Source organism: Geotrypetes seraphini, chromosome 1 (assembly GCF_902459505.1).
Source record: "Geotrypetes seraphini chromosome 1, aGeoSer1.1, whole genome shotgun sequence".
In the NCBI taxonomy this organism is placed as follows: domain Eukaryota; kingdom Metazoa; phylum Chordata; class Amphibia; order Gymnophiona; family Dermophiidae; genus Geotrypetes; species Geotrypetes seraphini.
In genome coordinates this window covers 471,314,927-471,332,883 of record NC_047084.1, presented here as the reverse complement: position 1 = coordinate 471,332,883, position 17,957 = coordinate 471,314,927, and the positions used below count along the sequence as shown (strand labels likewise).

The following is a 17,957-nucleotide window of genomic DNA, read 5'->3' as shown; positions in this document are numbered from 1 at the left end:
CAAAAATGCGCTCCACATAAGATAAAACCCGTCTCCAGAAGAGTTTAATTTTCACACAGGACCAAAAGGCATGAATAAACGAGTGGGGTTGCTGGAGACACTTGGGACACAACGGAGAATCCGTATAACCTGAATAATATAACTGACTTTTCGTAAAATAGCCGCGATGAATCACCCTAAATTGACACTCCCGGAGATCTGCATTAACAGACACTCCTGGAATTCTGGAAATTAAGGAAGGGAGATCCAAAGCGTCCTGAGCCATCCCCAAATCTTGACACCAGCGAGCTTGGAGTGCAGCACGATCAGCCGGACCTAACCAACGCTGGAGATCTTTATAAAGACCTGAAACCGTAAACCCAGTCTCCAAATAGGGATCCAGTAGTGTCGCAAATCTATCCTCGATCGGAAACGCCAAAGCGGCTCGGGGGAGAGATTGGATATAATGATGAAGTTGCCGAAACGCAAAAAAATCACCCTCAGAAAAAATTCCAGACCGGACTAGAACATCCCAAGATTTTAAAGAGCCATCAGCCTGGAGAACATGAGCAAGCAGCGTATAATCCCGAGATGCCAGTTTACGAAAACAAGCATTCTCTCTACCAGGGCTAAATTGCAGATTCCCCTGAATAGGTAAGTATCTGGTAGTCGAGGGAGTACCCTTCCAGGAATGCAATACATAAGACCAGATGATGCGTAGAGAGTGTAACAACACACTTCCCCTAAATGGCACCGGTAAGGCAGAACGAGGCGACTGCACCAAGGACAAAATATGCCAAGGGGCAAAAAAATCCTTCTCATAAGGTTTCGGAGTAAAATCCTGGCGATCCGAAAGCCACTCCCCCAGGTAACGCAACAAACAGGCCGCATTGTATAACCGGAACTGCGGTAACCCCAGTCCCCCGCTTCCCCACGAGCCAAACAGGTAACGCAACGCCACCCGTGGTCGTCGACCCCCCCAGCAGAATCTAGAAAGCATAGAATGCAATTTAGTAATGTCCCGTTTCAGAAGCCACAAAGGAAGTAATTGCAAAGTATAAAGCCATTTTGGAAAAAGGATCATGTTAAACAAATGGATCCTGCCTAATAAAGACAGTGGAAGAGGAGACCAACGAGCAAAACACGCAGTCGAGGAACAGAACAAAGAATCAATGTTGACGCGATATAACGTCGAAGTGCAAGGCGTCAACAAGATCCCTAAGTAACGAAACGAAGAGGAAGCCCATTGAAGCGGGAAGGGCCCAGGCCAAGAGTCCCGTAACGACGAGGACGTGGCCAACGCTAAAGATTTGTCAAGATTAAGCTTAAAACCAGAATAATCGCCATATTCCTGAAAAGTGGCCATCAGATTGGAAAGAGATACAATGGGATCTGAAATATGAACCAAGAGATCATCCGCAAAAGCTGAGATCTTGAATTCGGAAGAACCAATTCGAATGCCTGAAATAGCTCTATTAAGCTGAATATCACGGATCAAGGGGTCTAACGACAGAGCAAAGAGCAATGGAGAAAGGGGACAGCCCTGACGCGTACCACGACGGATGGGGAACAGAGGAGAACTATGGTCATTGACCCAAACGAAGGCTGTAGGTGAATGATAAAGCACCCGAATCGCATCCTGAAAAAACCCTGTTATGCCATACCGAGTTAAGACCGCAAATAAAAAGTTCCAAGAAACACGGTCAAAGGCTTTTTCCGCGTCAAAGCTGACCAATAGGGAAGGAAGCCGGGTCCTCTCCACAAATTCCAAGGAAGCCAATATGGATCTAATGTTTTTCACACTAGTACGCCCCTGCACAAATCCCACCTGAGGGGAAGCAATCAAATCAGGAAGAACACAAGCCAATCGATTAGCCAAAACCTTGGCAAACATCTTGGCCTCCACATTCAACAGTGAGATAGGACGGTAAGAAGAAGAAAGGGCAGCATCCCTATTAGGCTTCAACAGCACGATTATTTGAGCAGAGGAGAGAGAATCCGGAAGGGTGCCCCGCTGGACAGCGGCCGTGAAGGTCTCAGCCAGTACTGGTGCTATGGTGGGATGGAGGAGTTTATAGAATTCCATCCGGAAACCATCCGGCCCGGGGGCCTTCAGCAACGACCCATTCTGTATTACTCCTGCTACCTCCTCAGCCGTGATAGGGGCATTAAGACGCAGCACTGCCTGAGCAGACAGGCCCGGAAGGGAAAGGCCATCTAAATAGGCCGTGCCATCCATTAAATCAGATTGTTGTGAATAAAGTTGTCTATAGTAGTCATAGAACACCGCGTTGATCTCGGCATCCGTCCGGACCATGGCCCCCCCATCTGAGCGAAGTTGGAGGACAGGAGTACGACCCGCTGACCGACGGACCACCCCTGCCAAGAGCGTCCCACGTTGGTTCCCATGGCGAAAAAGTTGATACCTATAATAAGCAAGCGACTTGACCGTTCTAGCATGCAACAATTCCTGAAGCTTGCACTGGGAGGCCAAGAGCTGAGAACGCAAAGAGGAAGTGTGAGAATGACCGTAAAGCCGACGTAGGTCACCTACCCTACGTTCCAAGTGTAAAATCTCCCTATCTCGAGCACGTCTTTGATGGCTGGAATATGACATGATCTCACCGCGCAGCACCGCTTTCGCAGCCTCCCAGAAGAGAGTAGAGTCAGCCCGATGTTCCATATTATGATGTTGATAGTCAGACCATTTCCGAAGCAGAAACTCCTGAAACTTCGGATCCTTATACAAACGGAGCGGAAATCGCCAGCGGAAGGAGCCCGGGGAAGAGACATCCAAATGCAAGGTCAACAAAATCATGGTGTGATCAGAGACATCAAAGGAACCAATCGTGGCCGACTCAATCTGAGAAAACAAAGAGCTAGAAGTCAACCAGTAATCAATCCGGGATAAAGAGGCATGAGCCCTAGAAATGTGAGTATAATCACGCTCACCTGGATGAAGCGTCCGCCAGACATCAAGAACATCCAATGATGAGCAAAGTAAAGAAATACCCCTAGTAGGATGCACCCTGTCTTGGGGAGTAGGAAGTGATTTATCCAACAAAGGGTCATGAACGCAATTGAAGTCCCCTCCCACCAATAAAGGAATATCCGAATGTTGACCAAGAAGGCGAATAAGCGAGGAGAAAAACCGAGAGTCATAGCTGTTAGGAGCGTAAACATTACAAAGAATCACAGGCTGACGATGAAGAAGCGCCTTAGCAATGATATACCGTCCCCCAGGATCCACCCACTGCTGTTGAAGGACAAAGGGCAACCCCTTCCGAATCAAAATCAGAACTCCCGCCTTACGGTTGTTCGCCGGTGCGCCCAAATGTTGACCAACCCACCAAGTCTGGAGTTTTGCATGCTCTGCCGCTGACAAATGCGTCTCCTGCAAGAAGACAAGATCAGCTCTCTGACGGTTCAAGGCTCTCAAAATTTTTTGTCGTTTAATAGGTGAAGTGACCCCATTTATATTCCAGGAAATACATCTAAGAGGCTTCATAAATGAAATTAGAAAGACAAAGGACAGGCAAAAATCCAAAAAGAGAACCGAGAGCAAGGCCGTCCCAGCCAGCGACCAGCTCCCAGGACCTCAATCCAGACCCGAGCTTCCACCACCAGACAAAAGGCCAACTGTAGGGCACCAGGAACACACAAAAATAAACAAAAGAAAAGGGAAGAAAAAAGAGAAAAAGAAAATAAAAAAAAGAAGTAGAAAGAGAAAAACAAAAAGAATACCCCACATACCCACCCACCCACCCACCCCGTCCTCCCACCATCCCCCCCCCATCCCTCTTGTGACCCACTAGTGGTCCAAGGGCCCTGTGAAGTAGCTCCCAACCCCCCCCCCTAGCAGACCATATGTTCAAGAAACAACCCTCGCCGAGTCAAAGCAACCCTAGCCATAGGCAGTCAAAAAAAAAAATGCAATGCACCCCAGTATCCACCCCAAACAACACAGAAACAATCCCAACCACCCCTCGCCCGCCCGATGCCCCATAACAGACTAGGCATTAAATTTGGGCAACCACCAATCAGGAAACAATGCAATAGAAATCAACAAGCAAATGCTCAACGGAGCCACCATAGGTACCATCAACCCCCACTACCCAACACTCAAATATTCCCTCCCCGTCTTACCCAGCCACGCTAATCCCTCAATCATACAGTCACTCGGGAAGGGAGAAGCGCTCCCTATATACAAAACACTCCATCCAACTCAAACGAAACATGCACTCCCCTCCCAATCATCCACACATTCCAGGCAGGATAAGAAAAATATTGTCCGAAGGAAGTCCAGATCGGTCCATCACGCCTGCACCACATCAAGGTCCGCCAGCCCTCAAAATAAGTACTGCCCAGAGCAGACCACCACGGGAGCTGGCCATCTGGCATCAAGGCTTCCAGGACACATCAGACAGAGGAGGCATATAACGATCAGTGGAACTCCAGCTGAAAAGAACCAATGGGCTATCAAGGAGCAGGGTCTGGGGCCTGCAAGGATTGCATGAAGCGAAGCGCCTCAGCCGCCACCACAAAGAAGTGAGTCTGACCAGCATGTCGGATCCGCAGACGTGCAGGATACAGCAAGGCAAAAGATATTTTCATCTGAAACAGCTGGGAGCAGATGGTAGTAAACTCCTTCCGTTTGGCTTGTAGAGCTGGGGAATAGTCCTGGAAACATAACACCCTGGAGTTGTCATACAGCAGAGGGCCCGAGGTGCGAATGGCTCGCAGAATCTCTTGTTTATGGGCAGAGTTCAACAACTTAAGGATGACAGTTCGAGCTCGCGAGCCTGGTGCTCCCAGCGGGCCCAAACGATGAGCGCGTTCAATTCTCAGGGGACCATGTGCTTCAGATAAGGTTAAAGAGCGCTGCAGCCAAGATTCCAGAAAGGAATGGAGCTCACCATCCTTCACTGATTCAGGTAAGCCTACCAGTCGCAGATTCCCCCGACGGGACCTATTCTCAAGGTCCTCCACCTTTGCTTCCATAGCGGCCAGCTGAGCTCGAAGTTGTTGATGGTCCCCTTCACGTTGTTGAACTCTATCCTCCAACGTGGTGAGACGCTGCTGATAGGAGGAAAACTCTCCCTGCAGCGTCTCCAGCCGAGTGTCCACAGAATCTAATTTGTCTCCAATCGGTTGCAGTTTCGTGGTCAGGGATCCCTCCAGCAGCAGTTTCACTTCGGCCACTATTTCAGACACCCACGCGGTCGGCGCCGGGAGCGGCGGAGGAGACTCGCGGTCGGCCATCTTGGACTCACCCGCGCGACCGCGATCCCTCTCCCGGCGCGGCAGCTTGCTGGTCATAAAGCCCCGATGGCAGGAAAACACTGGGAGAGAGTCACACCACCTCCAGCGCCAAAATCTGCGGCGAAATCGCGGCGTTCCGGGGTCAAAAATCGCCGATGGTGGGAATGGGATCGGGAGCTAACCCCACCGACGTCTGCTCAGCAGCTCGACATCACGTGACCCCCGGGATTTATTGTTTAACAACAGATCCGCAGGAACAGAGGAATGGAGTCCAACCTGTGTGCTCACCTTTGGCGGAGGAGTAGGAGCGATAGCATGAATCCTACGTGAGCACTGGTCCAATTACATTCCACATTTGCGGGCAAGGATTTAAGAATAGCCTATAGTCGACAACAAAATTTAAAGGAGATTCTATGTCCTTCAGACACAACAAAGAGAAATATGAATGTGGAATGAAAGAGTAGCCATAAGAAATGCAGTAAGTGCAAGACATGTGAAATGACCTTAGAACTGGATGGCAGCTTTGTGCATCCACAGACAAAGAAGGGATACAGACTCAGGCATAAAACTACTTGTGGTATACGGGATTGTATGCCCGTGTTTAAAGCTTTACATCGGGCAAACTTCAAGGCCTTTTCGAGTACGGATGAGTGACTTGTAATAAGATTGAATAACCACTGGTTGAATACTTTACAGTACTTTGCAGTAAGTCATGGCACCAGGGAGTTTCAATGCTTTATTCTGGACCATGTGCCACCAATGCCAAGAGGAGGTGACAGAAAATTGGTTTTGCAAAAGAAAGAGCAGGAATGGATATTTCGTCTACATTCTGAAGAACCACATGGATTGAATCAGAAAATTGAGTGGCACTTGTTTTTTTAATTCTTGGAACATCAACATCTTTATTGATTATGAACAGCACACAAAGAATGCAAGGCTTGAGAGAGAGGCTTGCTGGTCAGCTGAGCATGATGTCAGACGTTATAAAACAAAGGCAGTTCACTCTGTAGCCATCTCTGCCGTGGTGAGCTTGTGAATCATAGAGCCGCAGTAAGTTTGAATGTTATTTAGAGAAATGTTAAGTGTGCTATGTACAGCTTCTCCTGCTATTGCTCTTTCTCTTTTAGACATTATACTGGTCCACAGCCCTGACGCAGCCTGAGGGCAAAACGGACAGATAGCTTAACATTGGCGAAGGGACTAGCAGACACAGCAGGAAAGATTGAGTAACAACGATTTTCACTGCCTATTTTCAACCCTGCCCAGGATCTAAAAGTTAAGTCCCTGTTTTAAGAACTATAAATTTAAGAACTATAAGGGTTTTTGATTAACAACAGGGCAGGAGGGGAGCATGAGCCAGTGAAGTTAATTCCCTTTCTAATGTGACTGTAAAACACATACAACACACGGGGATCTGAGGCTCAGCCCCTTTGATAGTAACTAAAAAGGATTTAAGTTCAGGAGCTATTCATAGTGGATTTAATTTTACACCTTTGGATAACTTGGACTATGAAAATTGAAATGACATTTGAGAAGGGAATTTTTTGAAATGAAATGGTTAGAGTTGTTCCCTTGCCAGCACTTACCTCCACCCCAGTTCAGCAGACTGTGGACCACTTCTTTGCGGCTTTGCCGGCAGCTGTGCACTACTCCGGAGAGGTTGACCCGGCTTTGTGGAGTGGTTTTGGAGAGCCTTTATCCCCAACAGGAATGGAAACATCTTTATCTCCTCCAGTGCCCTTTGAGCCTCCGTGTCCAGCTACAACAGGCACGCTGGGGCAGGAGATGAACCCGGAAGGACTTCCATGGGTCTCCTGGCAGGGGCACAGTGGCTGAAGTAATAGTGCTGGGAAGTTCAGCTGATGGAGCAGGAGGACTACCTGCCCCCACAAAGACTTCATTAAAAGACATCTGCTTACTCCTTCAACAGTTGGAAAATTCTTTAATAAAGTCTAATCAAGAGGTATCAAAATTTTCTGCTCAGATAGAAACTTTGACTAAATCAGTAGACTCTATGAAAAAAGATTTTTCAGACCAAGCCAAGCAAACTCAGGAGGATATACAAAGTTTATAGCAGTTTAAATTGGCAACAATTAAGGACAGTATTTCCATCCATAGAAAATTGGAACAGATTGAGAATGTCAACTGTAGGTTAAACCTTCATCTCTTGAACTTTCCTGTTGTTTTAGGTACTTCGCCTATTGATCTCTTTAAGAGATATCTTATTGAAAATTTAAATATTTCCTCAAATAATATACCACTGATAAATAGAATATATTACCTGCCAAATAAAAAGATTTCCACTAAAAAGATGGATCTTGGTAACTTAACTGCTCTATTAGAACAAACTATAACAGCTGATACCGATAGAGCCACTTTGGTGGTATCCCTAGTCTTTGAGCAGGACCTTAACATGATTTTAAAGTTATACTTTAAGCATGCTCAAAAATTATTTGGAGATCAAAAAGTTTGGATATATCCCGATGTTTCAAAAACAACGCTAGAGTGAAGGAAAGACTTTCTTTCTTTACGACAAGATACAATCAAATTGGGTGCCACATTTCTTTCAGCACTATCCCTGTAAATGCTTGGTAAGGTACTTGGGAATCAAATATACTTTTTTCCCCCCAGAACATCTTAAGGGATTCCTAGATGTCAAGAAAATCATCAAGGACTGATTGAGAAGGATTTTTGATATTATTAGCAGCTGTCCTCATATTAAGCCTTTTCTTTAAAAGTCATTACCTTTATTTTCTTCAGTTTGAAATCGTCTCTCCCACTAATGGCCTCTTTTCAAAGCCGCGCTAACAGCCCTGAAGCCCACAGAGATTTAAAGGGCTTCAGTGCTGTTGCCTCATGGCTTTGTAAAAGAGGCCGTAAGTAGGGCATCCACCACCCTCTCCGTAAAGAAGAATTTCCTTACATAGCTCTTGAGTCTCCCACGCCATCCCGCGGGTGTTCTTTCTATTATATTATTAGTCCTGAGCACTTTTTTACACTTTGCTGAAAGTGTTGTAGTAATTCAAGTGGCTAATTTCTTTTTTGTTAAATTGTTTTTCACGTATTGCTCACGTGGTATTAATTCATTTTCCCAAGTATTATTTTTTGGGCTTCTAGCTCTACAACAAAAACTTGTATTGATAAATCTTGAACTGTAACTATGGCAAATTTAACCTTGTAAATGGTATATTATGTATGTTAACCTGTAACCCATTCTGAGCTTTTTGAGAAGAATAGGAAAGAAAATGAAATACATAAATAAACAACATAATAAGTGTTGAGGCCTTCCTTATAGAATTACCCCCATATTGGTGTGTAAAATGCACAAGTCAGGGGGGAGAATGCTGCTTCTCCTTTTACTGCAGCGCACTTTATGCGGGATGCAGCAATGCGGTGCTTGCCAGTGGCACTTACGGAGCATCAAAGGTGCCACGAAACACGGGTGCTGCATGCGACAGTGCCTACTTATTATCTCCAGACACACACATCAAAACTGAAGAAAAAAACCAAAACTAGAGCTGAAACAATCTGGCATTAAAAAAAAAGAAACGGGGCCCTGTGCCTTCCTTAAATTTCTTTTAAAGCAGCAATTCCATAGTCAGGTTTTCACTTTTTATTCTAACAAAAAGTCAGAAAAAGCACAGCTCACAGTGCCTTCTATTTTCTGTACATTCTGGCACTTTCTCAAGCTTATGATTACCTTTCATTTGGGTGCCTCAGAGAATGGGGAAATGACACAACTTATTTCCCCTAATTTGAGGCTGTACAGGAGGAACTGTTGAACAGCTACTCAGTAAGGCTGGCATATATAAAAGTCGTCACTGTTCAAAAGCTCAATCAGAGGCTGAACAGCAGCAGACAGGCAATAATATGAATATAATGAAGTATTACAAACCCTTACCCTGTCTTCAGCCACCACACACACTTATTCTCCCCAGCTCCAAAAGGAACCAATGAGGGAAAACACTGTTACTATCAATTTCTAAAAGATCTTAAAACCTACTTATTTAAACAATATAATATACATTATTGATTTTCATATTATCATGTAGTTATAATGTACTTTTTATCCATACTTAGTTTATATTGTGTTTTCCTTATTCATTAGTTTTAATGCTTGTATTAGTTACTTAGAATTTTATTATGTATGATATTATATTGTATGCCAAGTACCTATTGTGTAAACCGCTATGAACTGCTGGTTAGGCAGTATATAAAAATAAATTATTATTATTACATAATGTGGAAACTGCTCACTAGTCTGGGAAGGTAGCAGCTATCAAAGGGCTGACCAAGTCCGGTCCTCGAGATCTACTGGCAGGCCAGGTTTTCAGGATATCCACAATGAACATGCATGAGAGAGATTTGCAAACCAAGAAGACAGTGCAGGCAAATCCCTCTCATGCATGTTCATTGTGGATATCCTGAAAACCTGGCCTGCCAGTAGATCTCGAGGACCAGACTTGGGCAGCCCTGAGCTATCATGTTCTGCAGTCCATAGAAGCAAATGAATGCAGAACATCTCTTCTACCATTCCTGTCTTTGATAAAAGAGTTGCGCAAAAGGAGAGGCAAGAATTACCAGAGCAATCAAGAAGTAAAAGCACAGTGAGAACAGCAGAACATCAGGATGTCAAAACAGCATTTACTAATCAACAAAAGACCTGATGCTAGAGGTCAGCCTTCCACAAATGGATGGCTAACCTCTAGAGCAGTGGTTCCCAACCCTGTCCTGGAGGACCATCAGGCCAGTCAGGTTTTTGGGATAGCCATAATGAATATGCATGAGAGAGATTTGTATATAATGGAGGCGACAGGCATGCAAATCTGCTCCAAGCATATTCATTAGGACTATCCCAAAAACCCGACTAGCCTGCTGGTCCTCCAGGACAGGCTTGGGAACCACTGCTCTAGAGGTTAGCCATCCATTTGTGGAAGGCTGACCTCTAGCATCAGGTCTTTTGTTGATTAGTAAATGCTGTTCCTGGTGGTCCTCCAAGACAGGGTTGGGAACCACTGCTCTAGAGTCACCAGTTGTCATTTTAAAGCAGAAGTCATTAGGGGCAGGAGCGAGTGTGGTTCACTCTTACCCCAGTGACCCATCTGACTACCAGGGACCTTAAGGTAGGCCTGGACATGGGAGGGGGTTGACTTACACATGAGGAAGGAGGGGGGCAGAAAGATCCAGATTGATCTGCTTCAACCTGGACACGTGGACGAAACATCGATTCAGAACGACAGAAACTGCGCTGAACGTCCGAAAAGGGAATTACGAAGGGATGAGACTCATGGTGGGGCAGACGATCAAGAAGAGGATAAGCACTGTAAAGACGCTAGAGCAAGCGTGGACCCTTTTTAAGGACACAGTCACCGAGGCGCAAAATCTATATATACCACGTATCAACAAGGGATCCAAGAGGAAAAAGAAAGAACCGGCGTGGCTCACTGTAGCGGTGAAAGAAGCGATCAGGGACACGAAAACTTCGTTTAAGGAATGGAAAAGGTCAAAAACGGATGAAAACTGAAATAAGCACAAACAGCATCAACGCAGGTGCCATAAGGCGATAAAAAGGGCTAAAAGAGACTATGAGGAAAAAATAGCCAAGGAGGCGAAAAACTTCAAGCCGTTCTTTCGATATATTAAGGGGAAACGACCCATGAAGGAAGCGGTGGGGCCGTTGGATGACCGAGGAATGAAGGGAGTGCTAAAGGAGAACAAAGCCATCGCCGACAAACTGAACATATTTTTTTTCGTCTGTGTTTACTGAAGAGGATATACGCAACATATTAGGGAAATGAAGATGGGAAACTGACAGGGTTGATGGTCAGTCTAGAAGAAGTATGCCGGCAGATTGATAGGCTTAGAAATGATAAATCCCCAGGACTGGATGGCAGCCATCCAAGGGTAATCAAGGAACTGAAAGGGACTATAGCTGAACTGCTTCAACTAATAGCCAATCTGTCGATCAAATCAGGAAGGGTTCCGGAAGACTGGAAGGTGGCGAATGTTACGCCAATATTCAAGAAAGGTTCGAGGGGTGATCCGGGAAACTACAGACCGGTGAGTCTGACCTCGGTACCGGGAAAGATGGTAGAGGTGCTGATAAAAGACCGCATCATTGAGCACCTTGACAGAAACGACCTGATGAGGACCAGCCAGCATGGCTTCAGCAGAGGAAGATCTTGCTTGATGAATTTGCTGCACTTCTTCAAGAGAGTAAACAAGACGGATAGACAAGGGTGACCCATTCGACACTGTATATTTTCAGAAAGCTTTCGACAAGGTTCCGCATGAACGACTACTTCGAAAAATTGCAATTCATGGAATCGAGGGTGAAATACTCAAGTGGATTAAAAATTGGCTGGCGGATAGGAAACAGAGAGTGGGAGTAAATGGACAATACTCCGACTGGAAAAGTGTCACCAGTGGAGTGCCACAGGGTTCGGTGCTTAGACCTGTGCTCTTCAACATATTTATAAACGATCTGGAAATTGGTACAAGTGAGATGATTAAATTTGCGGATGATACGATGTTATTCAGAGTAGTACAGATGCACGAGGATTGCGAACATCTGCAACATGACATAAGTACGCTTGAGAAATGGACCGCGACATGGCAGATGAGGTTCAACGTGGATAAATGTAAGGTGATGCATGTTGATAACAAAAATATTATGCACGAATACAGGATGTCCGGGGCGGTACTTGGAGAGACCCCCCCAGGAAAGAGACTTGGGAGTACTGGTCGACAAGACAATGAAGCCGTCCGCGCAATGTGTGGTGGCAGATAAAAGGGCAAACAGAATGCTGGGAATGATTAAGAAGGGGATCACGAACAGGTCGGAGAGGGTTGTCATGCCGCTGTACCGGGCCATGGTGCGCCCTCACCTGGAGTTCTGCATCCAGCACTGGTCACCGTACATGAAGAAGGACACGGTACTACTTGAAAGGGTCCAGAGAAGAGCGACTAAAATGGTTAATGGGCTGGAGGAGTTGCCATACAGTGAGAGATTGCAGAAACTGGGCCTCTTCTCTCTTGAAAAGAAGAAACTGAGAGGGGATATGATAGAAACATTCAAGATACTGAAGGGAATAGACTTAGTAGATAAAGACAGGTTGTTCACCCTCTCCAAAGTAGAGATAACGAGAGGGCACTCTCTAAAGTTGAAAGGGGATAGATTCCGTACAAACGTGAGGAAGTTCTTCTTCACCCAGAGAATGGTGGAAAACTGGAACGTTCTTCCGGAGGCTGTTATAGGGGAAAACATCCTCCAGGGATTTAAGACAAAGTTGGACGGGTTCCTGTTGAACCAGTACTTAAGCAGGTAGGACTGGTCTTTGACCAGGGGGCCACCGCGGGAGCGGACTGCTGGGCACGATGGACCACTGGTCTGACCCAGCAGCGGCAAATTCTTATGTTCTCATGATCCCCTGGATACAGATCCCAGCTGACCCACTCGCACGTCTTATACAGGTCCTGGCTGAATATTGGCTAGGACTCACATAAATCTGGGTAGCTGCCCAAGATGGCTCAGCACTGAATATCTGGGCCAAGTTTGTTGGCAACAGTTAATTAAAAAAAAAAAAAAAGAAAAGAAAGAAACACTGACTAACACCAGCTGAATATTGATAAGAGTATAATTAAAGACTTTGAGAAGGCTAATTACAGCTGTGCATCTAGTTGAATGACAAACCCTTAGGGGCAGGACTGGAGCAGAGCCTGATAATGGCGAGTAAAAAAAGGATTTGCCGCCTATAATGGGTCATTCCAAATAAGTTTTAAGTGCTTCAAAACTCTATAAAGAATACCAAAATACATCATTTTACAACAGCAGATGTCCAAGAAAGCAGGCCCAAACCTCCAAACGTTCAGTCAGTGAGCCCTGAACCAGCCATCAGTAACCAACAGTGAACAGGGACATCAGTTAAACTAGTGCTAAACTAACTCAATCACCTCCAGCTCCAAATAGAAATCTGGGAAAATAAGTTAATGGCAGAACTATGAACTGCAGGGGAATGCAAACAGAAAGACAACTAACATAGCAAATTATTTTCCTTTCAAATAAACAATTTCATCACAAGTTCACTTTTTCATTTTCCAGCAAGAAGCCATAAGACGGTCCTGTTTATGATTAAATTTACACAGTTGACCTCCAAATGATATTTATCAAGCGTTAACTTTGGGTAGCTTCAAGCAAGAGCCTCCTTCGGAATACAAAAACTGCCAAGATATTTGTTGTTAATAGCCTCGTGTTACATTCTCTCAAAACACTCGTAATATATTAGCATGATGTGAACTGAGAATGCACTTTCACCAGAGAATTTTCTAGTGCTTGAAGTCAGTCCACATTGATTTCTATGTACTCGTATTTGTTATTTGAAAGGGGAGAAGTGTTTATTTTTGGCCGAGCGCGAGTTACCTGTAACTTAATCCTTTGACAAGTCTACTGCCCAAAAGATTCTGGATAGTCCGCCTGGTTTCATCCAACAAGCTCTTGGCAGCCGAGTCTCCCACTGCAATAGCAACAATGCGACCAGGATCCTGAGCTTTTAAAAACTCCTGCAGTCTCTTGCTTTCGTCTGGATATTCATGGGTATCAAACCTATCTGCTTCCAATACCTGCGCAGTGTCTTGGTCAATCACTCTCACATTTAGTCCTCTGCTAAAATTCCTTTGAAATGAGTATGAACCAGAGGATAGCCCTGAGGAATGTAGTGTCCTTGTCAACATAGTCCATGAGGCCTTCTGAGCTCCGTGCAATTCCAGTATCCCACCAGCAGCCACACCGATGAACTTTTTGCCAAACGTTGGCACACTGTCACCCTTATCCGATCTGCCATATAAAGTGATAGTTGCTTTGGATTTGTAGCGACATCTTTCTGCTCCAATATGAAGCGCTCCACCATCCTTTATCAGGATATAACGAGTTCTCAAAGTAATATTTCTAGATCCCTTTGAATCATCTGCAAAAACAAGCTGCCCTGCAAGAAAGAGAGGGTATATTAAAAATATCTCATTAGTGCAATGCTCACATTCATTGTCAGAATCATTGAAAATGTTGTTCACCTTGGGCTCCAATTAACATCTCGGATATTGGTGTGAACCAGGCTTAGGGGAAGATTCTCAAAAGATTGATTGTAGCCAGACTTATTTGCAAGGCAGCTCAGTCTCTGATGCTCAAAAGGGATCTCGGGGGGCTTTTACTAATCACGGTAGCAGCCATTGAGGGCTAGATGCACTAAACATGGTCCCTAAGACTGTGCGAGCAGCTGTTGATTGATTTTTTGGCCCATTGCGGAACAGCGGTCAATGTTCCAAAAAGTTTCCATGCAGATGATTTGCATGGAAGTTCACCATAATCCCCCATTGGACCAGTCGCTCTGGGAGCAATTGGACACATGCGCAAAGCCGGTGTGGTGAAGTCCGAACAAATGAGCGGCAGGAGAAGCCCCAAAGAAGCCCCCTGCCACTCAGCTTTTGGGGCTTCTTTCATTTTTAATAGCACAGATTTTGTGCATGTGTTACACACACACACAATATCTGCCCCATTTTAAGAAATGCCTGTGCCTCCCCTAACAACCCACCCAACTCCCTCTTGCCTGCTACGACCCCCCCCCTCCTCCTGAACCAACTCCTTCCCTACAAAAAAAGATTGTCAGGATGGATGCCCACTACGCTCCTGCCACCGGATGACTCCTCAAACCCCCACCCACTGAACTCCCCCCCCCCGTACCGTAAAATAGTTAACAGCAGGAGGGATGTCCAGTCCCTCCTGTTCCACAGGCCTGCCACTGTAAAGTGGTGGGCCTTCCCCTTCCCGGTGCATCCTGGGATGCACAGGGAGGGGGCTAAAGCCCTGATTGGCTCAGATGCCTAAGGCCCCTGCCAGAGACATTCCTCCTGCCGATTTTGAAACCTGTCGGCTTTTTTGACCCAATTGTGGCATGGAAATTTAGGGCATTGACTGGATGCCTGGTTTTAATATTAATGACCTCATTTGCATGCCAGAATCAGAGAATGTAAGATTGCATGGAAAACCAAATGGTGAGCCTGTTTAGAGCATCGGATCGGAAATACAATCGGTCACTAAACCAATCAAATCAGTTTAGCAACGATAGTTAGATGATCGGAGGCTTTAGTGCAGTGGTCTCAAACTTGCAGCCTGGGGACCACATGTGGCCCACCAGGTACTATTTTGAGGCCCTCGGTATGTTTATCATAAACACAAAAGTAAAATAAAACTGTTTCTTGATCATATGTCTCTTTAGCTATAAATTACAATATTATTATTAAGACTTAGCCAAAAGGAAAGATTTATAAACTATAAAGAGTTTTACCTCATGCAAAATTGTCATTTCTTTAATAAAACAAACTATTTTTTCTGAGGCCCTCCAAGTACCTACAAATCCAAAATGTGGCCCTGTAAAGGGTTTGGGTTTGAGAACACTGCTTTAGTGCATCTAGCCCTGCGAACCCTATGCAAATGACTTAGAAGGAGCTCATTAGTATTAAAATGAGCTCTCCTTCAAATGCTCAGAAGGGAATGTCCACCTTTTACCGGCTCAAATTTTCTGGTTGGTCTGGAATGGCCGGTAGCTGTTTGTGCATCTGTCATGTGAGTGTATGTCCCACGCCTATGGTCAGAACACACACTTGCATAACAGACACTCAATAGTTGCACTCATATCAGGTGTTTAAACAAAGAAAAAACACATTTTAATTAACTGCTCGCGAGCTTTGCGATTGGGAGCTGTACTGGACCTGCACAGAAGAGCAGTGCCTATTGCTTAGCTCTTCTGCAAAGACACCACAGTTCCTTCCCCTTTTACTGGCCTACTTGGCACAAATAGCATGTATTTAATTTGCATGCTATTTGTGCTGAGCATAGCTCAGCAAAACAAAAATCACTCCCAACCTGGTATTTTTTTTAGCAGATTGCCGGAGCTTTGTGCATCCTACTCTTACTTAGCGCTTGGATAGTGGACCTCCTTTCAGAAGTTGGTGCTATTGGCTCAGAGGTAGGTATAGTTTATGCCAGGGGTCTCAAAGTCCCTCCTTGAGGGCCACAATCCAGTCGGGTTTTCAGGATTTCCCTAATGAATATGCATGAGATCTATGTGCATGCACTGCTTTCAAAGCATATTCATTGGGGAAATCCTGAAAACCCGACTGGATTGCGACCCTCAAGGAGGGACTTTGAGATCCCTGGCTTATGCTGATCAACCTACCACATAAATAAGACCATGAAAGCCTTGATCTTCACTCCCAGTCCTTGGCAATTGAATTTTAATGCCAAAAAATGTAAAGTGATGCACCTTGGTAGCAGAAATCCATGCAGAACATACACCCTAAATGGTGAAAACTTAACAAGAACTGTAGCAGAATGGGACTTGGGAGTAATCATCCAGGAAGACATGAAAGCTGCCAATCAGGTGGAGAAAGCTTCAGCAAAGGCTAGACAAATGCTGGGTTGCATCAGAAGGAGCTTTATCAGCCGAAAGCCTGAAGTTATACTACCGTTATACAGATCCATGGTGAGGCCACATTATCTAAAGGACGTGAAGAGAATGGAGTCGATTCAGTGAATGGCCACTAGGATGGTCTCAGGACTTAAAGATCTCCCATATGAAGAACGTCTGAGCAAGCTGCTCAGACGTTCTCTCGAAGAGCACAGAGAAAGGGGGGACATGATAGAAACATTCAAATACATCACAGTCTGAAATGAGGTGGAGGAAGAAATCTTTTTTCTTACCGGTCCCAAGGCGACTAGAGGACATCTGCTAAAGCTGAGAGAGGGAAGATTTCATGGGGACACCAGGAAATACTTCTTCACCGAAAGGGTAATTGATCGATGGAATGGTCTTCCAAGTCAGGTAGTCGAGGCCAGCAACACGCTCGACTTCAAGGGACGATGGGACAGACAGGTGGGGTCGCTCCAGAGGAATGCTTAATAGATGAGAGGGAGGGAGGGTTCTTGGGTGGGCAGACTTGTTGGGCCGTCGGCCCTTTTCTGCCGTCATACTTTTATGTTTCTAATAGGTCAGGTTTTCAGACCATCCGTAATGAACATGCATTAGAATAAATGGATTTTGGGTTGTTGATAAATTATTCACTTCAATGGGTTTATACATAACATTAAGAATGAAGCTACTTATTTTGTCATCATTTTGTTATATAAACTTTTTAAATTTTTTAATGATGTTTCTTTAATTACAATTGCATGCTTTTTAATCACAAAATATTTATATTTTCATATTGCCAGTCCATGAAAGACCCCTATAGTTTTAAAATCTCCTCGACTCGTGTTAACTCATTTTATAAACAGAGAGATACTTTGTTTCAATGTCCTTAAACAGAAATGTGCTAATTTCCTTCAAGACATGTTGCAATCTGTTTAATCATATCATGATACACCAGTCTGTTTCACCTATCGGTGTCTTCAGGAGCTGAGACTAGAATAGGAGATTAAGAGGTAAAAGCATTGATCCCACGGAGGACATTATCTGTCTGTTGCCTGCCGATGAAAATTACAACCAGGTAGAAGGGAAGATACAGTTTAAATAATATAATTTATAATTTGCAATGTAGATTGTTACAAATAAATTAAATTAATGTTTTAGGCATAGAATCCAGCCTGAATAACACCTATTCTAGTCTCGGCTTCTGAAGACGCCAATAGGTGAAACAAAGACTGGTGTTGAGCGGGGCTGTGTATC

The 17,957-nt window shown here is 44.8% G+C and overlaps 1 protein-coding gene across 1 annotated transcript in view; it reads right to left on the bottom strand.

Moving 5' to 3' along the window:
- CEMIP2 (cell migration inducing hyaluronidase 2) overlaps nt 1–17,957 on the bottom strand; it is a 181,318-nt gene that overhangs the window by 93,699 nt on the left and 69,662 nt on the right. The window contains exon 4 of the mRNA XM_033962543.1: nt 13,661–14,222. Coding sequence (XP_033818434.1) covers nt 13,661–14,222 — 562 coding nt within the window. The remainder of the gene's footprint in view (nt 1–13,660; nt 14,223–17,957) is intronic.